Raw genomic sequence first — 23186 nt, 5'->3', positions numbered from 1 at the left:
AGGCCTATATATATGATGTTTGGTCCATTTAATATATACGGGTTATAAATTATGCATATTGTGCATAAAAAATGTGTGAACTTACAATTGGGTTCCTAACAAATTAATGATACATGCTTATTATTTGAGAGAAGAATGAGAAGTTCAGGTTCATCAAATACTCATTACTGTGCAACGATATGACATTAATACACTTTGAAAATACACTACATTACTATATTTTTTATATCTTTTTGTATATGAAGAATTAAACATAACACACATCTTTCATTCCAATTAAAAAAAAAATACCCACATCTTCAATTACCATTTCGTCAAAACACCACACATCTTCAACTAACATTCTGTCAACACCACACATCCTCAACCAACTTTCAACTGCTTGTGCATTGCACGGGTCAAATGGCTAATTCTGTATAAACGTGCCCACGCTATACGACTAGCTATACACAAAACTAGATGAATTATTAAATTTTTATATTGATGTGTGTATCATTCAAACTGTTACATGTTGCGAGTAGTGAGTAGTGAGTGTACGAGTAAACAAATTTGTTTATTCTTACTAATTTTATTACCTGTACAAATTTACTACTATTAGTTGTGGTCCACCCCTTAATAATACGAATAATGTGGCTGGGTACAGCAAATTAAATACACGGTTTCTAGAGATTGTTCACAACATCCAAAGGAATATCTAGAGGTCAAATCTCTAATCATGGAGTTGCATTTCGTGTGTTTTTTTTTTTTTTTTTTTTTTTAGGATAGTAACGTTTCATGCTATTTAGCTACCATAAGATTTACAATATCATTGTTTTTTTGGCACTTACTTCACTCATTTTAGAATAATTACAATAATTTTACGTACACATATTATTCACAATAATTAAGATGATCGAATATGTAAATATCTTTGATTGTTTTGAAAATACTTTCATGTCTGAGCTCTATACTCAAAGGTTAGGAAAATACTCTAAGCATATCATAATAACATGTGTTAAATTCACCAATCTTGGGGTTGACAAATTCAGACCATATTATCCAACTCATCCACTACATTCAACACTTTCATCACAACTTTTTAAAAAGTTGCCTGGCACAATTTGTTAGGGTAGGCAATCCAAGTCTCATATGAAAAATTCAAAATTAAGAATAAGAAAGTGTAAGAACACAATCCATAAAGTGGACAATATTAAGCTTTTTGAAAAGGAGTTTAAAAACAAATTCGGTGCGGTTAGTTCTAAAGTGGACAATATTATTTCTTCCGTTCTTTTAATACTATCTCCATTGCACATTATTTGCAACGATTTGACATAAAGTAGAGAGGAAAAATGTCCAATCGTTGCAAATAATATGTAACAGATGAAGTATTTAAAAAACGGAGGAATTAATGTTGAGTAAAGGAGTGCGTGTGGCACTACAAGGTGCCTGGTGAGTCTAAGCCCAACAAAACCTATTATTATATTAAAAGGCGTTTCTAAAAACGTCAATGTGCCACGTATTTTCTGTTGTATTGAGCCATGTCATCTTTCCAAAACATCTTATCACGCCACATTATCACTCAAACAATCTTAATCATTATGTCTAGCTAACTATCTACTGTGTTAATAATATATATATATATATATATATATATATATATATATGTGTGTGTGTGTGTGTGTGTGTGTGTGTGTGTGTATATACATGTATATATATATGTATATACAGGTATATGTTGAAATAATAAATAAAGATGAGAGAAGGGAAAGAATAATAACAAAAGTTATATTAAATCCTCATATTTAATCAAACCATACAATGAAAGCCTTATATAGGCAACAAACAAACCAACTCTAGCTAAAATAAAGGAAACACTAATGGGATCATGGTCCACGAAACAAACTGCTATGCTAATACTTAGAAAATGGATTATAGGATTCCTAACTAACAAAAGACCACTAACAAATAAATAGCATGTTCTTATCCTAAACTTTAGGAATACTTTGAATCAATCCAACAGTATATATAATCTTCTTTGACAATAGCAACCCGGGGCAACATCCGGGCTACTCACTAGTTATTAAACACTTTATTGTCATGTTGTGTCATGATTAATGCAATTCTTCATTGAGATATTCATTTATATCAACGATATCGATATAATCATATACTCTCTCCGCCCCTTATTTATCTACCTATTTCTAATATTTATTACTCATATAATAAAGAGAAATAGGCATGTAAATAAGGGACAAATGGAGTAACAAACAATCCTGTTTTTCGTAAACGAACCAAAAATTGTATGCAGTGATTGTCATGAGTAAAATTACCTCTCCGCCAGTGACTTCAAAAGAATAAAGAAGTCAGAGAAATCCAAACAAAAGTCAAAGTTTGCAACCCAACTTAAGCTCTGTAGATGTCTCCTACCTGGGCTTGGCCCAGCCCATGATTTTAGAATAACACTTTCTCCATTTTTATTTGTACAAGATTTTTACTAATGTTAATTCAACAATAATAATTTACAAAAAAAATAAAAATATATTAAATTTTTGAAAATGTACTACTCAAATATATCATTATATTTAAGTGTATTTGGAAATATAATTTTTAAAATGGAAGGCTAATATTTTAAGTTACAAATAAATTAAGATGTAGCAAAAAAGGAAATTATTAAATGGAGGGAAAATTTTTAACCTAGAGACGACATGTGTCACTTTAGGTTCGCTTTTAGTATAAAGTTATTGATTGATGATTATTGATTAATTATATAATTTTTTTTTGTGATCGTCCACCGATTTATGTTAAATAAGACAAATTGTGTAAGATCTTATTAGAACCGTCTCAACTTGTTAATTAAATTAATTTTTTCCAACACTGATTTTATATTTTTGGTCTCAAATTTGTTCATTGAAAATGTACAAAAAGTAAATTGGTACTAACGAACTAAACAAAAAAATATAGAGGAATTAATGTTAAATGGTCAGTTCATGTTGTAAGTTTGAGTAATGAAAACGAAATATTCCCTCTGCCACTTTTTAAAAATTGCGATATGACCATTTATCTATTCACAAAAGATTTCGAATGTAGAGATTAAAAAGTGACGGAGAGACTAATATTGAGTAGGCAGCTCCCACCAGTCTCATTAGTACTTTAATAGGGCATGATGAAGGGCCTGTTCATATTAAATACTTAATTTCAGTTCAGTTCAGTTTAGTTTAGCTCCAATCAGTTCAGTTCAGTTCAGCTTAGTTCAGTAAATGTGAACAGACCCGAAATCTTCCTAGCATAACCACTGTTATTTCATGCTATACTATTAATTCTATTATAATGCTTGGACTATATGTGTAGCCAATTGTAGGTAAGATAAAAGGCACTACACTACATAACCATGAACAAATTATTTCAATCATGAATATGACTATCAATTATGGAGCGGTATATAAAAATTACATTTTTCAATAATCAATTAAACAACATAACCCAAGATTCTCACAAAATACTTGATATCAAACATGAAAAGTCACAAATTTGAGGGGGAAATATCTAGAGATATATATATGAACCGCACAAATCACATCCGGCTAGATATTTAACTATAAATCAAAACATGATCAAATTTTTATTCAAGGGACCCTAGCACTTTAATGACCTTGTCCAAATTGTTGTAAGATGACCCATTTGGAGTAGCAACAGCCTCATTAGCCAATCTTTTCCATTCAATAGCATTTCTTTTCATGTCCTTTCCTTTTTCTCCTGCCATTAACTCCCTCACTTGCCTCTCAACTTCACTCCTCTTCACATTCGTATCTATCTCCATTCCAACCCCCCACTTGGTGCAAGAATACCAACAATTAGTCTGTTGCTCGGCAAAGAAAGGCCAACATATGATAGGAACCCCATTGATTAAACTCTCTATTGTCGAGTTCCAACCACAATGTGTTAGAAACCCTCCTATAGCGGGGTGTGCTAAAACTTTCTCTTGATCACACCAACTAGCTATGAGTCCCCTGCCTTTCGTCTCTTCCAAAAACTCCGGTGGGAGAACAGCCGAATCCCCTGTGACTAAATCAGGCCGAGTAATCCAAAGGAAGGTTTGGTTACTATTAGCAAGTCCCCATGCAAATTCTATCAATTGATCATTAGTCATAACAGTAATACTCCCAAAATTAACGTAAACAACAGAGTTAGGCTCATAGGAATCAAGCCATTCTACGCAATGTGGATCTTCCTTCCATAGACTTGTACTTAGTGACTCAATTTCTTCGCTTTTGGCGGCCTCTATAGAATCGAGTAAGAGCTGGAAGGGTCCAAGCGCGTAAAATGGAGGGAAATCGGAAGAGAAAGATTGGAGAGCTTCGTGCTCCAACGCATCAAAGGAATTGTAGAGAATCGCGGTAGCTCTTTTTGTATTATGGATTAATCGTTGTATGTAATTGAGCATAAGATCGTTAGGGTCCGTGGTCCTGATAAAACTTGGTATGTCACGTAGTCGAATGTCCTTCATGCCGGGTACAAAATCTAGAACTTGTTCAAGGTCACCATTTGTGGAAAAGTTTGCATCTGCATAATTAATGTAACACAATTACACAATGATATGATTAACGTCAATTTCAAACATCGAATGATTAATATGTTACACGTCCAACTTGTTGAAAGTGAGAGGAACTTTAGATGGAACTTTATGCGACTAGTTAAGCACAGGTCAACATAATGACAGTGAAAATTTTGCACAGTTCTAAAAAATATTCATTCTTTTCCGTGCTACTAAACAAGTTCTCTAACAAATAGATATTATTCTTAGTGATTAATTGACAAAATTACTAATAATTTGGCAATTACTTTTTCTAATGATGTTTTCTAACGTCACGAAACGTTTACTAAATATATTCCGCAATCAAATAAAGATATAACAATAATGTTGAATCATATTTGACATTTATTTTTATTTATTTTATTGAGAAGTAGTTGAGGTTAGAAAAACGTTGAATGTAAGAATATAAAGTAGTATATTTCTACTAATATAAGTCAATTTTTTAGGACTTTGTTATGTTTAATTTTAAAACTTTCCCAATTATCTTTATCCAATTTTTTGTCAAATTTTGTTATTTTAATAAATAACAAAAGCATGTGTCAAATGTATAATGTCTAATAACAATTTGAAAATACTTAGTAGGAGCTAGTATTATGTTATATTTACAAATTCCCATTACTTTTTATAAGATAATACGAGTATTAGTTATGTTATCCTCAACCAAAAAAAAAAAAAAAAAACAAAAACAAAAACAAAAAAAAAAAAAAGATTATATAGTTATGTGTATGAAATACCCTACATAAAACGCGTGTGTTTAAACACTACTCCGTAGCTAGTATTGTCACTAATAATAACTTGTTACTATTGTAAAGTACACAAATATATCATATCTACAAATTCCCGGCCCATTACCTTATTAATGTCACTAAGTTGTTCTAACTTGTTAGTATTGTAAAGTACAAATATATATAAAGTATACTAGTATATTTTATCTTTTACTCGTAGTATGTAGTCCCACATATTAGCTTGGTGTATTACTGATAGGCGTTGCAGTAGGCAGTAACGTATAAAATACAACTATTGTATTTCTATATTGCATCAACTTTCAGCCAATATAACTAAAAAAATTGTGATATTTTTATAAATATTTAACATGGACTACGTATAAAAGCTTAAATACTACTATATCAATTATTTTTAAAAAATAATAATAAAAAAAAAGGCATGTTCTATCATAATTTCCTAATTATTCATACAATAATACTGTAATTCGTGTTTTTTAAAGAAACATACGTAATTAGTACCTTATCGTTTGTTTTTTTAAATTATATACGGCCATACAAGTATTATGTTACCAGACTATCCAAAAAAATATTCCAGATTAGACATTTGTTATACAAAAAATTTATGAGGAATGCTATATATAATAGAAGATGCTTCACAACTTAATAAAATTACCTTTAAAGGGAATTTGTCCCAACTCCACAAGCTTTTCATACTGAACATAACCCAAGAACCCACAAACACTAGCAGTCCAAAGCAACGCAATTGGTGCACCCAACTCTTGAGCCGCATCAATCGTAAAATACATAGCACCATCCGACACTACACAGCTCACAGGAGGCACATCGTCCGTCTCATTGAGACGGGCGAGTACACTCTTAAACGGACCGAGACAATTAGTCTCAACAGAAACACAAAGTGATGGTACATCCTGAGTAGAATCAACATCATCACTCGGGGGCAGCCCATCGGGAATTGTTTCGAACCGGAAAGATGGGCGATCAGCAACGGCTGATGGACCACGGGTGCGAATCAACCGGCTATGATTGTACTCAGTGTTTACAAAGGTAATATGAAAGCCTTTAGAATGAAGGAGTTTGGCTAATTGTAACATGGGATTTATGTGACCTTGTGCAGGATAAGGGATACACACAGCATGTGGTTTTTGCATCTTAATTTCTGATAATGAACCCATTATTTTTTTTATAAAATTTTGATGTGATTAACTTATAATATTAAGACTTAAATTTAGAGGTTGAGATATGTTATGTTACGATGAAAATGGTCCGACTTTTATAGTAGTAATTGAGCCGTAGTAAATGTATAGCACGAGTGCGTGACGCATTCACATATGCAACCCATAATTGCCATAATTCGCCCAAATTGGCTAGCTAATTTAAATGCATAATAATTTAGACAAAATTCGGTCACATCATTTATTATTTTAATATTTTGAAGCACTTTCCTCTTTACAACTTGATTACAATATTTGACAATGTAATTTGCATGATTCGCTTTAACTAATACAACTAAAATCTTTCATTACTTGCTGATTTAAAAAAAAAATTAAAATTTTCAATAAGTTGAATACATGCTGCATGCATTGACGCAATTGTAACAAAGTTCAATTTGATTACGATTACATTTTTATACTACCTCCATTAATTATTATGTGCAACTTCATATTAGTTAGTTTACATAAAAATCTAATCTTAACACTTATTTCGAAATGAAGGAAGAATATATCATTAGTGTGGATATTATTATAGTGATATAATAGCGTAATTAAATCAACCTAGCATATAATTGACAATTTGACATAACAAAGCTAAGAAGATCTAATATATAATTATATATTAGGACGGAGTGTACCATCATATGTCCATATGCACAATAACACAAGGATCCTTGAACGAGATAGTTCGGTGGAAGAGTTCAGATGCAGTCAATAAAGTCTGCAAGATGAATGGAGTCGTCTTTATCTTTCTTATGGATTGAGATTTTGGGAAGACGATTATATTTTTATAATTAGCATAAATATTATTTACTTTTCACTTCTTAGCTTAAACAAAGCATGTTCAAGATTATTGCAAAGTCCATTAGTTTGACTACTTGATTCTTCACTTTTTTAAAAAAGAAAAAAAAAATTAAATAAAAAATATTTATCACCTACTAAAGGGTCAATATCTTGATGTATGCAATGATTGAATATCACATACTTTAATCGGTTGTTGCACTAAGCTATTAATTAGCTTCCCAAAATTTAATGTTGAGCAACCTATATACTTCATAAAATCTGTCAAATATGGGTCTGGACCACACCCGTCACTAAAGAGTGCAAGTCCACCACTTTACAACACCAAAGAGGTTCCACCTCAAAACCATATGACAATGAGGGGAGTACTCCCTTAGCCTTATATAACGGTGATAACTCTTGAATTTTTCAATATGGGGTTCCACTACACTCCCCCTTTACCACTATATTCCCCCCTTTAGTCTTTTTACTGTGAGACAAGAAAATGCTCACATGTTGGGTAATTCATGGACTCAACAGAATCATTTTTACTTGTAATATTTCAATTTTACACTATTTGTACACTTTTCTTAACAACTTTTTGTAATATATGTTGGGGAACAGAATGTTGTAGGTTTTAATTGATTAGAACAATTAATAGATCAACTCTTTATATGTTTACATATTTTACAAAGAAATTATAAAAAGACATTTGTGACCAATATATTGCGCTGATAAGCATGAAACTTTATGTGCGTGATGCAAGTAAAAATTAATTCCGAATTTATTTGAAATGCACTATATTTAAACATAAATGTTAGTGTATATTTTAACTAGTACGCTTGCCAATATATATGAACTTTGACCAATCTTTATTTTTCTAATAATTAAAAAGAAATATATATATGAGAACTTCATATTAATCGAAAATAAAATATAATAATATAAAAAAAAATAATAAATAATCATTAAAAAAAATTAAAAAAAATAAAAACACATGGGTGATGGGTGGACGCAATATTGTTTTAAATTTCACAACAAACAAATACATAGAGGATAGGGGTTACCCAAGTGATGGAAATTTTATCAATGATACTACTCATGTATAATTATACAAGTATATAATTTAAGTATAGGACAATCTTTTGGAAACATGAAGATATGACAAAGTCGCAATTTACTATCCCATCACAATACATTAATAGGGAGTACTAATTTTCATACACTATTTATGCATCACTTTTTACATTACTTGTATAATACTGTATTCTTTTTTCTTAAACCACAATTCTCTTTATTTATATTGTAGATTTGTAATATTATACTCCATGCAACTTTACACATCTCATTTGCCTGCAATTACATTATAATATTATTTTATGCAATATTTTTTGTATATATTTAGGTGTACATAGAGATAAGTGCACCTAAGGGTTTTTTTTATTGGGTGCACCTTTGCATCCAGGTGTATATTAAAACTTTTACTCTGTATTTTTTATCTCACCCACAAATTCTCTTAAAATTACATTCAATTAGATTCAAAGCTCATCTTGCAAATGTTTTCAAAAAAAAAAAAAAAAAGCTCATCTTTCAAATAAAGAGATTAGTATAAATGTGAGATTACAATCAATATCACAAAAAATATGTTTTCTAATATTGACTGTATTTAATATCTCTAACCGAAGTAAGAAGACATTCATGAGTAGGGTGATAGAAGAGAGCATCCATTGAATCGGAGAATGTTATGGATCACCTACAGAAGAAAATTTACGTCGGTGCAAAAAACTAGAGACTATACAATATAATATGTGACCTAAGCAATTATGCAAATAAAGTAGGCAATTTGCCAACTTTCTTTAAACACCCCTACAAGTTTTTTTTTTTTTTAAACATTAATTTGAACATAAGACTAATAATTCACTTTCACATCTAATACATTTTTTTTTAATATCTCAACCACAAAATCTTTTAATTTAACGTGAACTTACAGGTTGGTGACACAATCAAATTCATATAGAACTAAGAGAGAGAATAATTTAAATAAAAATCGTGAAAAGGAGGGAGGTCGCCTGGAGCCCATAGAAGTAATCAATTGGCCAAATTCATTTAAAAGATCTTGCTAACGAACGCTCCCGAGGTGTTGGATAATAAGCATTTGAAATATTATTTAAAGTGGTATTAATTTGGGACAGCATGACAAAATTACACTTTAATCGGTGTAATTAATGTAAATTTTGATTTAATCTTTATAATTTTAGCTAGCTTATCCAACGTCCCGGGGGCATACGTTAGCTTTTGCCTTTTTTACTATCATATTTGATTTATAGAGGTAAAAAAAATTAAGTCAACTATGGTATATGAATAGTGCAATTGTCCAAGAGATGCATTTAAAAAAAAAGGAGGGAGTAATACATTTATACTATTCACATTTGAGAAGTTTTTAATTTGACCGATTATTGCTATTTATATACTACAAATAAAAATTATCAAGAATAATACAATCTTATTACAATCATTCCTTTCAATATCTGCAATCCACACATCTATATTTACTTTGTATTAAAAGGCGTTAATTTTAAAGGAATAAACGATATTACGTGACACTCTTTAAAGTATATGCTACCCAATTCTCAAAAGCTAAGCACTTTATTTTTTATTTTTTATTTTTTTTGCAATACCTTTAAATAATAACTTCCGCTTCTCAAAAAAAAAAAAAAAAAAAATAATAATAATAATAATAATAATAATAATAAAATAAATAAAAACCTTATCTATAATCTCCACTACTACTATTTTTTTTTCTTTGTAAATCATACTACATATAATCATATGTATATCTCGTGCGTTAGCACGGATACACTCTAATATAAGAAAATTATACTTTTTATACATTAAAGTGTTACAATTAATTTGAAACTAAAATTATTCATGTCCTCGTTTAAATTTTAACATATTGTGAAAGCAATAATGCAAATAAATTAGGTAGCTTGCCAACTTCCTCCAAACACCACTAAATGTTTCACTCAATAATTTATTGTATAATATTGCTTAGGATAAGAGCAATAATTTTTTATATATATAAAAAAAAGAATAAGACATTATGACCAATAGTCTAAAATTATCTTTTACATTGCTTAGACTGTATATCTCCCCTATTAAAAAAATTAAAGGTGTATTTTTTTTTTAAAAGAAAGCACATAAATTACTCGTAGCTACCTTAGCAAAAATCACAAATTTTTATATGTGACTGGTCATACCATGTGAAGGTTAATTTGTTGGTATTATAAGGGTTACTCAATCAGTGTTTTAGGGGTTACTTCGTCAGCGTTATAGGAGTTACTCAATTAATATAGAGGTTATTCAGTATTACAAGGGTTACTCGATCAGTGTTATAAGGGTTACTTTGTTCTTATACTGTTTTACAAGTGGTCATATGGTGTGGTTAGACGTATACAAAATGCGCTAAGCAAAAATTAGTACATTTGAAAATGCTATACAGTACATAACATAGCCCTTAGGGCTACATATAGACATTAAAAATACTTTTGAAAATTTTTTAAATATAGAAAATCATGACAAAAACACACAATGTACATTAATTTGATCTACGCGTGTGTTTTTGTCATAAATTCCTAATTTTATACAATTTTCAAGAATATTTTTAATGTTTAAATAAAGAGTTTACTTATCTACGCATTACCGTTGAGTATAACTAAACATAATTACATCAAATTACGTGTATATATGTCGCCATGTCGGTCTAATACATGTACTACTACGAGCATATTTTTTACTCCGTATGTTATTTTTTGAAAGATAATACATGTATTTAATGCTTATGGGTTCATTTGTTTGGTGTCAATAACTCGTTGAGTCGTTGTGTAAGAGTTACAGCTCGTGTTTTGAATATGATAATTCTCTAATTCTCTTCCCTGTCGTTTGGAACAATTGTACTATTAGGTTAGCTAAGTCAAAAGGATATGCATAAAAGGGACAGTTAACTTTAAGTCAATTCAATATGTTTCCGCATATATTGAAGCTGAGGAGTGAGGAATGACTATAATAATCTGAGTTATGAATAACTCTAATAATACACGTTGATATTAAATTAAAATTTAGATGGTATTATCATGATTCATGATACTAAAATACTTAGTACTAACGAATACAAAAATATTTTGTTGGTATCAAAATAATTTCTTGTTGGTTTATACTCACCATCTAAACACAATGTAATACCAACGTTGTATTATTAGAATTATTCATGACTCAAATTATTAGAGGCTGAGAATTTCTCAACAGAAACTACCATACGACATTAAAGATGTTAACTAAGGGCCTACTCATTGACTGAACTCAGCTGAACTGAACTGAACTGAACTGAGTTGAACTAAACTGAACTGAAATGAATATTTATAAGAGAAGGAAATTAGGAGTTGAGCTGAACTGAACTGAACTGAACTGAATTTCAACGTAAGAGAACAGAGCCTAAGAGTATCCTACAACAGTTGTAAGAATTAAAAAAAAGTTTAACAAAACAAAATAAATAAAAATAAAAAAATAAAAAAATAAAAAAATAATAATTTGCAATACAGACATATCAATTTCACTCAAGTTCTCCATTTTTTTGTTAATTATATATTAATAATTAACTTAACTTAACTTGTTTGTAAAAGTACCTTTATTTATTTTTATTTATTTCAGTAAGGTCATATTTAGTTCACCTTATTTTTAGTTCTATTTCATAATGAAAAAATTATGAAAATTACATATTAATAAAATACATATTACTACGAAATCTAACAAGATTCAACTTGATTTTTTTTTTTTTTTTTTGAATTAAACAAGCCATAACTCTTATGATTATCCATTTGATAAGCCTATCTATTTGTTTCACGTCACAACCCTCATCAACCAATTAATTATTGGTGAAATGGTCACATCATATGATAAGTGACAAAACAAATATAAAAACTTGTGTTAATCTTTTTTTTATCTAAAAAGAAAATTAATGATCAATATTTTGTTTGTGTGAATTTGTAAAGAAAGTCGATAAACAAAAACAGTTTTCATCTCGAAGACTTTACAGTCAATCCTAGTCTCCTAAATACTCCATTGATTCAGCCGTCTTGTGTGCGGCCGGCTACAACGTGTGACCACTTAAAGTAACCTATATAACATTGATTAAGTAACCCCTATAATACCGATCGAGTAACCCCTATAACACTGACCGAGTAACTTTATAACATTGATGAAGTAACCCCTATGACCAAGTAACCCCCATTACACTAGTGAAGTAACCCTTATAATGACTGGTCACACGGTATGACCAGCCACATATAAGACTTTGTACCATTTGGTTATTGACCTTATTGCTGATGAGACTGCCATCTGTATTCTGTACTGTCACCATTTTACTCTTTTAGGCATTAGCAACGCCTATTGCATAAATTAATCACATACGGCGCAATAAAAGGCCCACAAAGATTGTACACTGGGACGTTAATTGATATTAAAAGCCCAAATTTTCTATTCAAGCCCATCTATGTATAGCCTACTAGGTTGTAGACTTGTAGTTTAGCTGGGCTTCAATGTGATAATGTGACTATGTACTACGTAATCTAGATCAACATGATACTACAGAACTGAGGATCTCAACTGGCTTATGGAGAGAACTCTAAACCTGAATTGATATGTACTTTTGATTTGAAACAACCTGAACTGATATGTACTCGATTTGACCAATTTTGCTGATTTATCATTAAAAAAATTACATTGTATATATTTGCAATGCACCTTTTTTTTTTTTTTTTTTTCTTTTATGTATATTGTACTACATATATATATTATTATATTTCAAGGCTAAAAATCAACTTGTAATCATTAATCAACTATGGGCCTGTTCACATTTACTTAATTTCAGTTCAGTTCAGTTCAGCTCCAATCAGTTCAGTTCAGTTCAGCTCTTAATTTCCCTCTCACATAAAATATTCATTTCAGCTCAATTCAGTTCAGTTCAGTTCAACTCCAATCAGTTCAGTTCAGTTCAGTTCAGCTCCAATCAGTTCAGTTCAGTAAATATGAATAGGCCCTATATGTAATCCATCTACGTATATATCAACTCTACTTATTGGAGCCATAACTTAGGAAGTTTAGTGAATAGTAGTAACTCAACACTGATGTCCAATATGAGTTAAGATCAAGTTAAAATTTAAAAATCATTGCATTCATTCATTTAAATTCAATTACAGCGTACATCTCATGTTGTGGAAAGAGATAAACAAACTCATTAAAAATTCTAGAAATTTGAATATACATGTCTAATTACAAAAACATTATGTACTACACTAATTAACCATCCCAATCTATGATCATGCATTCATGCATCATTGTTATTACTTTCATTCCTTATTGGATGGCGTCAATTAATAGTTCCATTGCCTTTAATTAATTAATCGACCAACTTTCACACAAGGGTCCAACACGTAGAGGTAGATGGATCAAACAAAGCGGGCAAAAGGTATTTCCGCCCATTTAGTCCATTGGCATTATAACTTGCACCCGAACTCGAATCTATTAGGAGCTCACCCGCATGGCCCGGGTAAGCTCCTTTTCCATACACCCCGGTGCAAGCAGAAGCTGCCTCAAGCGGAGCTTCTGCTTCACCTTGGTAATACCCGTTACCAAATGGGTTTGTCACGGTATTAGCCAAAAGCTTGGCAATATTTACCACCATGCCATCAACTCCCACGTCAGCATTGGGGGCCACCAATGGTGTGTCTTGTGGGCCATAAATGGGCTGATGGAAGGGCCAAGCACATTGACCCGGACATTGACTTATTGAATTACCCACCCATATATACATTGACTTTGTCTTATGATCAGACCCATGTGACCCACAACTACTCACACAAAACCCCTCCACGGCTACATCATTACCTGTGAGGATAAGGGTTAGCCCAACGGGTTTAGAATTCACTCGCCGGGCTAGCTCAGCGAGTTGAGACTTTTTTAAGTTTTTCCCTAGGGAACATTCCTCATCAACATGTTGCTTTGACAAAACAACATGTAGTCCACCTTTACCCGCCTTCTTCATGTAATTAGTTTGCACCGTATGCCACCATAGGCCCACTGTTGGGCCCACAACACCGTCGTGTTTTCGGGCAGGTCGGTCAAGAGAGAGAAAGAAGTCAGAGACAATTGTTTTTTGAGAAGGAGAGAATTTTCCGTACCAAAGGACGTAAATGGGCAGCTGCCCTTCAAGTAAAGGCCCATTATGGTATTTTAAGGGCATAGGTTGTGCTTCATAGAGTGAAGCCAATTTTTTCACTCCTACACTAAATTGAAAATAATTAGTTGCTAATATGAATATTATAAGAGCTAAGAAGGAAGGCATTTTTTATATTTTAAGTGAAATAATTTTGGATTTGATTTGTAATAGTGTTTTTGGTATGGAGAATGATGAGAGTGTAATGTATGCAAGTGAGTATATATAGTGGGATTTGGTGCATGTAGCTAGCAAAGAAGAGTGGGTTTATTTGTTAAGTTTTGATGAGTAAATTACTTGAGTTGTCAGGGAATAGGGAATCACGAGAAAGATGACAGCTAATCATTTGGATTATAAATCATCAATTAATCTACTTATTTTACGGGATAGACATTGTTATATCTATATTAGGGATGGCAATGGATCGGAGATGGGTCGGGTGATGCTTCATTCGCCTCCATCCGCCAAAAATCCATCCATCACCCGACCCATCCATCACCTAATTTTCCTTCATCCACATCCGATCCATCCGTCATCCATGGATGAATCGGGTGGATCGGGTGATAATTCGGGTGAAATATATATATAAATACAACTTTGCACTTTAATAATTAAAATTGAGATTTGAAAAAAAAATGATCAATTAATTAAAACTTTTATACATCCTTCTAATACTCGTTCCTATTTACTAAATTAAAAACAAATGTCAATCCTAACACTACAATAGACATTAATTTATTAAAAAAAATATTTATTTTTATTTTTTTATATATAAATTTAACGGGTGGATGGATGGGTCGGGTGATGGATCGGGTGATGGGTTGGATGTATCATCATCCGTATCCGACCCGATCCGTCACCCAACCCATCCATCATCCATCCGTCATCCGCTTAAGTTCGGGTTTTCATCCATATATTTAGATCGGGTGGATGGTTATCCATCGGGTTTGGATGATATTGCCACCCCTAATCTATATACTGACTTAGGGCATGTTCTGATTTACTGAATTGAGCTAAAAATGTCTGAAATGAACTAAACTGAACTGAATATTTTATTAGAGCAGGAGATTAAGAACTGAACTCATCTGAGCTTAAGCTGAAGAGAACAAGCCCTTATAGTAACTGAAAACTCACCGCAGGAAAGTTTAGTATATAAAATGCGACACTATGATCTTTTATACATCTAAAAATTGTATATGTAATTATTATTTGTGGATGAATAGACCGAGCATAGAGTCTTTTGTATAAAATGTTACAATATGAACTTTGATACATCTGAAAATTGCACTCGTATATGTGACTATTATTTTCGGCTGATAAGATTGAGAATAAAACTTTTTTCTTTAAAGGATTTGATAAGTAAGGTTAGGGAAGTGATGACGTTAATGCATTGGTTTTCAAGCTACAAAGTGGGAAAACAGAGGAAGGTTTTGAGAACTTAGAGATTAACTTGATAAAGGTTTAGAGTTGTTGGGAAAAAAGATATCATGAGTAAGAATAGGAGCTACGCTTAGCATGTGTCATTAGAGTTTTCCTAGGTAAAAATGCTAAATTTCAAGAAAATTTCATCATAATGTAAGATTATAATATTTTCAGACCTTAATTAATTAGATTAATAAGAATTATTTATGCATTTGTTAATGTATTAGGAACAAAAAAGGGACCACATAAAGAGCTATATATGGTATAGAGTATATGATCCATACTTGTTTAGCCCCATTTGAGTGAAATGGGCATATGCAATGTATTTGGAGCATGATGATGGGTATACCCAGAATAGCAGACCTAGTTAGGTCCCCCATTGTTAGTAGTCTATGTACTAAATTCACATACCCGTACCATGCTTGTCTGCTTCTTTGTAGATCCTAGGGTACATGAATGTGCCTTATTACTCAACCATTTTTGAGATATTTCAATTCCTAGTGGTAGTGATTTTATATTGAGATTAAAGCATTCCATTATCGTTAATGATAATCGGCTTAAGCTAGTTAAGTTTAGTATTTTCTTAGTTATGTTATCCTCGACACGGTACTATTGAACCGGTCATAACTAAGAGAGATTAGGAAAAATTGTACAATGGTATAGTTGAAGTGTAAAACTTTAGGCTTAGAGCAATAGTTATGGTATTTATTATGAATTAATATTACTCGAAAATTAGTCTCTAAATTATTTATGTGTGTTGACCGCTGAAAAAGGGGCATACACCTTTAATTTGTTTATAGTCAATTAATGTAGACCTTTATATATATATATACCTAAATACCTAATTCAACAACATTAAGCAATGACCTCCCAAAACTAATCCAAATACTTGAGCAAGATTAATGTATAGTTTCATGTTTGGTATCAATGAAGCTCCTTAAAAAAGAAACTAAAAGAAGATTAAGTGCATCACTAGTAAGCAAATTTGAAAGAAAAACTCACAATAAGAAAACATATACTATTATTAGAAATAATAGAGATTTTTTACAACATGAAAGTCAAAACTAGCTATATCCTGTTCCTATCCTGTTTTAAATGAAAGTGAGTTGTGAAGTTGACTTGTTAAGGGGCTACATCCTGTTCCTAGCTATAGTAAGCTGTAAACCAAGAAAATTCGTGTAAGTCAAAACTAGTGCGTAGTGGGAGTGTGGCACAAGTCAACACTTATTTAAGAAGGAAGCACTTTCATATTTGGCCTGCATCTTAAAGAATGAAGTACGGTTAATTATTTGGCAGTTGGCATCACCTTTTAGACCAAAATTACACTTGATTAGTGTTTGGGCTGTGATAACATATTAACAATACCTCATTGTACATAGTATTCTATCTGTTTCGTTTTTGTTTCTTTACGAGTAGTCATTTGTATAGGTAAGTAAATTGGTGTATGTAAGACTCGTATCAGTAAAGTAAAGGCATTTGTTTTCAATAAGACATTCTAAGAAAGAAAATAGAATAAGTAAAAAGAAATAAGGGATTACCTTTAAATAACTTCATCTTAATATATTGAATACTATGGAGTACTTACAAACCAATTAAACATAAATATGTCAAAAGAATCATAAATTAAATATTAGAAATATTAAACAATAATCAAACATAATACGAAGTAGCATAAACCCACACATATAATTGTGTCACAATTTCATAGTATATAAATAAGAGTACTACTTTTATGATTAATTCTTATTATAATTGGTGATTAGTGCTACAAATATCATACTTGTACCGAATATATAAAACAAATAGCATGTACAGCTAATGAGTTGCTAGGACCAGCTACACACTAATAAGATCCCTTCATATAATCGATGACAAATTAGTAGTTGGGTTTTTGCAGAGTGCGTGATATCTCCGTGCAACTTATGAAGACCATATTTAAGTACCCTAGGAGAATATTGTGTAATTAATTAAATAAATACTCCGTATAATACTTGTATAATACTGCAATCTATCTTTATATTCTTAAACTAAATTGCTAACACCCTTCATCCACGCTAGTCGTTAACATATTTAATTAAAACAAGTCGCTAATGTGTGTTTCAATGTCATCACTGAACACTGATACATTGTCTAAACTTTGCTTAGTTTGTAGACTTGAGTAATCTGTAACTTTTATTATTCTTTCCTTATTAAATAATGTTAAGATTATACTTCGTCATTTGTTAGTAATCCTAAATGATATCCTCTTTCTAAAAATGATTTAAAAATAACATATTGATCCTTATGTCCCTTAAATAGGGTCTCACTCTGAGGGTCTGTTCTGTTCAACTTAATTTCAATTCAGTTGTTAATTTCTTTATTTCATAAACAATTCATTTCAGCTCTATTCAGTTCAGCTCCAATCAGTTCAGTTGTTCAGTTCAATTCTTAATATCCTTCTCTCATAAACAATTCATTTCATCTCTATTCAGTTCAGTTCAGTAAATCGGAACAGACCCTTAGAACTTACACCTTATTAAGGGTCTGTTCTCATTGACTGAATTGAGCTAAACTGAACTGAACTGAACTTATTAGAGCTGAATTGAACTGAATATTTATGAGAGAATGAAATTAAGATAAGAACTGAAAATTGCCGTATGAGAACAGGCTCTAAGTGTTGTATTATATGAATAGATAACTTTGTTTTTCAATTCATCATGTATAGTAGATAAACTGAGAGGTTATGGATCTCATGCTAATCAAAAAATAACAAGTAAAGATGAGATAATAAGTAATCTTACATACAATTGAGTAACTTATAGTTGTACTACCTCCATCTCATAAGATAATGTTTATTTTTATTTTCATTATATTATTTAATATTTAAAAACTTAGTTTTGACCGTAAATTCTCATTCTTATATGTACTAAATATAGCTAATTAGAATTTTTTAAATTTCATACTAATGGATAATTAAAAATATCAAAGTAAAATATACGTTTAAAATCAACACTAAACTATATTATTAAACGAAAGAAGTACTCCATATCACGAGTATTTTTATACAATCAACATCCTTTGTCCATCTGGCTATCAAATAAAAAATGAAATAATAGTGATGATAAATAAATCTAAAATAAAAAAATGAAAAAAAATCCAAAACTCCTGAAAAAAATGGAGGATGCATGGTCAAGTTGTAGAACAAAGAGCAAAAAGACAGAAAGTGTAACGTACTCCTCAAGTTCACAAAATTGCCGTGAAGGTGAAGGCCGGTGAAGTGAAGGGCCAGGTGAGGTGTGTGTATGTGAGGCTCCAATTCTTGACATGTATTGTGAATAGTGGGACCCACCAATAATCCATCTCATCCATAAAGCCCATACACGTCATTATCCTATTCAAAGCCTAGCCAAGCCAGTATTTCTTTTCTTTGCTTGGTATTTGCCAGTTGGACTACTCGCTCTTCCCCATATAAAACTCCATTTACTTACGGTTACCTTCCCTTAACAGCCTGTCTATTACCATACTCTTCTTTCTCTCTTTCTTTCTCAACGTATCTTTTTTTTTTTTTTTCCTTTTTTGCCCTTTCGTTCTTATTGGTTTACTTTGAATTTTGTATTTTTCGTGACCTCAGTTTTTTTTTTTTTTTTTCTCGGTGTGTTCCCTTCGTGACCTCAGTTGTAATTCCTAAAACGTGACTTTATTAAATGCGTTATTCCTAAAACTCTTCTACAGCTTCGAGGTGATCAACAATGGTCTAATCAGAGAGTAAAATACTAAAATTATGAGAGTTTGAACAAGCCTAAAAAATTCACGGCATGAAAAAGGTTACTTATGACGTTTCTTGTTAATGTCCGACTCTGCCTGATTTTCTATCAATTAATAATCTCACACGAGTATTTTTTCGTTACATATAAATTATAAAAGATAAATCAAAGAGGATTGTAAAAATGTAAAATTTCAAAGAGTACGATTAAAAGTATATTAGTACTCCGTAGTATATCTACGATAATACTCCGTAATTCATAATAAAAATACTCCCTCCGTCCCTAAATTATATTCCTCTTTCTCTCTATTATGTGAGGAATAAATGCTAGAAAGAGGTGTAATTTAGGAACGGAAGAAGTAGTACTTATCCACAAGAAAATATAAAAGTCACAAATTGCAATTTGAAGAACACAAGAAAGTATACAGCATAAATTTTATCATATCTACTTATTTCACATTTTCCAAATTTCCACCATTACTTTTACTTCTAGCCTTTTTATGTTTATTGGCAATACATACTTTTATCATTTAAATTTAAAAATTCTCTCACACTCTCTTGTTCTACACACTTCCCCTTTTCCAAGGGCAGCATGGAGATTTCCGTTGCCAGCCAATACAACCATGGGGACCCACGACGCGTATCTATGAAGCTGTAACCTTATGTAATTTCGTCCTTTTCCATACTCCAACGCTTTTAATTTATTAAACCCTCCTTTTTTTTTGTGTCTTTTTCTCACCTCCCTTCTTTTATCTCATCCATAATCGACCTATATAAACCCCCTTCACTCCTTTCTCATTTCACTCATCCCACTCATCCCACTTCTCACTTCCCATTTTCAAACACTTTAAAAAAAAAGAAACAACCAAACTTAACAAACAATTTCATAAATTTAAAGAAATGGCCTCAACTACTCAAAAATTCCTTCCAATCATCGTCATTTTCTCACTCCTCCACATCATCTCCGCCGCAAGAAACACCATTCACGAGCAACAATCAATAGTTGATGACCCGTCAAACACGATGCTCCTCCAATACCACCGCGGCCCACTCCTATCCGGTAAAATCTCCGTCAACCTAATCTGGTACGGTAAATTCACCCCTTCTCAAAAAGCCATTGTAGCCGATTTCATCACTTCCTTATCTTCCACCAAAAACCATAAAACCAGCACCAACCCATCCGTTGCCACGTGGTGGAACTCCATTGGCAAATACTACCACTTAGCCAACAAAAAAACCTCATCACTTTCCCTCACTTTAGGCAAACAAATCAACGACGAATCCTACTCACTAGGAAAATCCCTAACCAACAAACACCTAACCGAACTCGCTTCAAAAGGCGCGCAATCCAACGCAGTCAACGTAGTGTTGACTTCATCCGACGTGGCAGTCGCCGGGTTCTGCTCAAGCAGGTGCGGGACCCACGGCTCAGCCAGCTCCAAAATGGGCCGAACCCACACCAAATTTGCCTACATCTGGGTCGGAAACTCAGAGACCCAATGCCCGGGTCACTGCGCTTGGCCATTCCACCAGCCCATTTACGGCCCACAAAGTAGCCCATTGGTTGCGCCCAACAACGATGTGGGTCTAGATGGAATGATAATCAACCTCGCCTCGTTGATGGCTGCAACCGTGACTAACCCGTTTGGAAACGGGTTTTACCAAGGCCCGAAAGAAGCTCCACTTGAGGTTGCATCAGCTTGTCCTGGGGTTTATGGAAAGGGAGCTTACCCGGGGTATGCTGGTAATTTACTAGTGGATAAAACAAGTGGTGCGAGTTATAATGCAAATGGGGTTAATGGAAGGAAGTATTTGTTGCCTGCCTTGTATGATCCTGCTACTTCTACTTGCTCTACTTTGGTGTAGAAATAATTAAGGTAGAAAAAAAAAAAAAAAGAAAAAGAAAAATGTAATATTGAGAGTAGTGAGGTAGTAGAATTATTAATTCATTGATTCATTTTGTTAATTTGTTTCGCATTTGCGATTAAATTAATAATATTTTACTAGCAAATGGTTTAATTTGCTGTTACACGAAAGAAATTTGTCCGTTTTATTTTGTCCTGGTATTTTTTTTTTTTTTTTTTTTTAGTTGTTGGTACTTAATTAATTGTGAGGACTGAGAAGTCGGTAAAAACGCCACTGGTTTGCCAGCTTTACTTTGGAGTTTGGAATGAATGATAAAAGTATGGACATTGAATTGATCAAGTCATGATTAAAAACAAAAGTAACAAAAATGTGTATTTGTAAGTGTAAATTTTTCAAGTGGAGGTGAAATGAATGGATATGATTATTTAGGGCCTGTTTTATTGACTGAACTCAGTTAAATTGAACAGAACTAAACTAAATCGAAATGAATATTTTATAAGAGTAGGAAATTAGGAGATGAACTGAACTGAACTGAACTCAGCTGAACTGAACTGAACTGAACTGAATTTCAACGTAAGAGAACATGCCCTTAATTGGTAACATAAAGGTCATTTGAATTTTGGTAAAGATCGCACATATCTCATGTATAATGTGTGTTTAAACACAGAAAGTTATACCTCAAAATAGAAATGTTCACCAATTAGCTCAAAAAGTGGTGTAAAGTTATGCTTCTTCATTCCAATTTGTATAATCGGCTACTGAATAGAAGTTTGAGCTTATGTTAATGCTTATGCTAATGATATTTCAGAACAAAGTAATTATTTTATATATTATGGACTTACGGACACTGCTAGAAAACAGCTAAATAACGACGGAAATTTTCCGTCGGAAACACCCTGTTTTCCGTCGGAAAACGCGTTTCCGACGGAATTCCGTCGGAAATAGTTGTCGGAAAACTGTTCGTAGGAAAATGGGCTTTTTCCGACGGAATTTCCGTCGGAAACGCGTTTTCCGACGGAATTCAGTCCGCCGGAAAATATTCCAGGCCCGAGAAAGTCCGTCGCAAGTTTCCGACGGACTGAGTTCTGTCGGTATGTTGCGACGGAATTTCCGTCGGAAAATTATTTTAAAAAAACAAAAAAAAAACGCCTCGCACCACCCCACCACCAGCCCACATCACCAGCAACCACCCTGCACCACCAGACGGCCAGACCCCACTGCACACCATTTTCCCACCTTCAAACATCACCACCAACACCCACAGCAACCGTTTTCCCACCTTCAAACACCACCACCGACACCCACACCAGCCACCAATCCACCTTCAAACACCACCGCCGACACCCACCCTAGCCCCTTCCCACCTTCAAACACCACCACTCCAAAAATAAACCCCAAAAAACACAAAATTTAGCAAAAAAAAAACCGAAAATAACCCATAATCGAAAATCAACCCAAAAATACGAAAATTGAGACAATAAAATCGAAAAACACCACACAAATAAATCAAAACCAATAGATCTACAAATTTAGCACGAATTTCATAAAGAAAATTAAAAAAAACGATAATTAAACCACAAAA

General features: G+C 32.4%; 3 protein-coding genes across 3 annotated transcripts; 1 reads left to right on the top strand and 2 right to left on the bottom strand.

The window, feature by feature from the left end:
• Positions 1–3598: 3598 nt before the first annotated feature.
• Positions 3599–6488, bottom strand: LOC145613628 (7-deoxyloganetin glucosyltransferase-like). Its single transcript, XM_081668725.1, has 2 exons — positions 5969–6488; positions 3599–4539 (listed from the first exon to the last, which is right to left on the bottom strand). The coding sequence occupies exons 1-2, from the start codon at positions 6486–6488 to the stop codon at positions 3599–3601; spliced, it is 1461 nt and encodes a 486-aa protein (XP_081524851.1).
• Positions 6489–13563: 7075 nt separating this feature from the next.
• On the bottom strand, positions 13564–14746 carry LOC145615081 (protein PHOSPHATE-INDUCED 1-like). Its single transcript, XM_081670154.1, has one exon. The coding sequence runs from the start codon at positions 14701–14703 to the stop codon at positions 13774–13776; it is 930 nt and encodes a 309-aa protein (XP_081526280.1). The 5' UTR covers positions 14704–14746; the 3' UTR covers positions 13564–13773.
• A 5788-nt stretch (positions 14747–20534) lies between these two features.
• On the top strand, positions 20535–21757 carry LOC145614574 (protein PHOSPHATE-INDUCED 1-like). The gene has a single exon (XM_081669631.1). It carries the CDS (start codon positions 20639–20641, stop codon positions 21602–21604), a length of 966 nt encoding a protein of 321 aa, XP_081525757.1. The 5' UTR covers positions 20535–20638; the 3' UTR covers positions 21605–21757.
• Positions 21758–23186: the final 1429 nt, after the last annotated feature.

The sequence above is a fragment of the Chenopodium album genome, chromosome 25 (genome assembly GCF_948465745.1).
Source record: "Chenopodium album chromosome 25, dcCheAlbu1.1, whole genome shotgun sequence".
Taxonomy (NCBI): domain Eukaryota; kingdom Viridiplantae; phylum Streptophyta; class Magnoliopsida; order Caryophyllales; family Amaranthaceae; genus Chenopodium; species Chenopodium album.
Note: the sequence above shows the minus strand (reverse complement) of the source record. Positions and strands in the feature narration are given on the sequence as shown.

What these genes read in the sequence shown, in the direction of transcription:
- LOC145613628 (XM_081668725.1), bottom strand. Translation starts at nt 6,488, where the DNA reads ATGGGTTCATTATCAGAAATTAAGATGCAAAAACCACATGCTGTGTGT. An exon ending in GGGACAAATTCCCTTTAAAG is followed by an intron (nt 4,540 to 5,968) that starts GTAATTTTATTA and finishes TTAATTATGCAG; the next exon opens with ATGCAAACTTTTCCACAAAT.
- LOC145615081 (XM_081670154.1), bottom strand. Translation starts at nt 14,703, where the DNA reads ATGCCTTCCTTCTTAGCTCTTATAATATTCATATTAGCAACTAATTAT.
- LOC145614574 (XM_081669631.1), top strand. Translation starts at nt 20,639, where the DNA reads ATGGCCTCAACTACTCAAAAATTCCTTCCAATCATCGTCATTTTCTCA.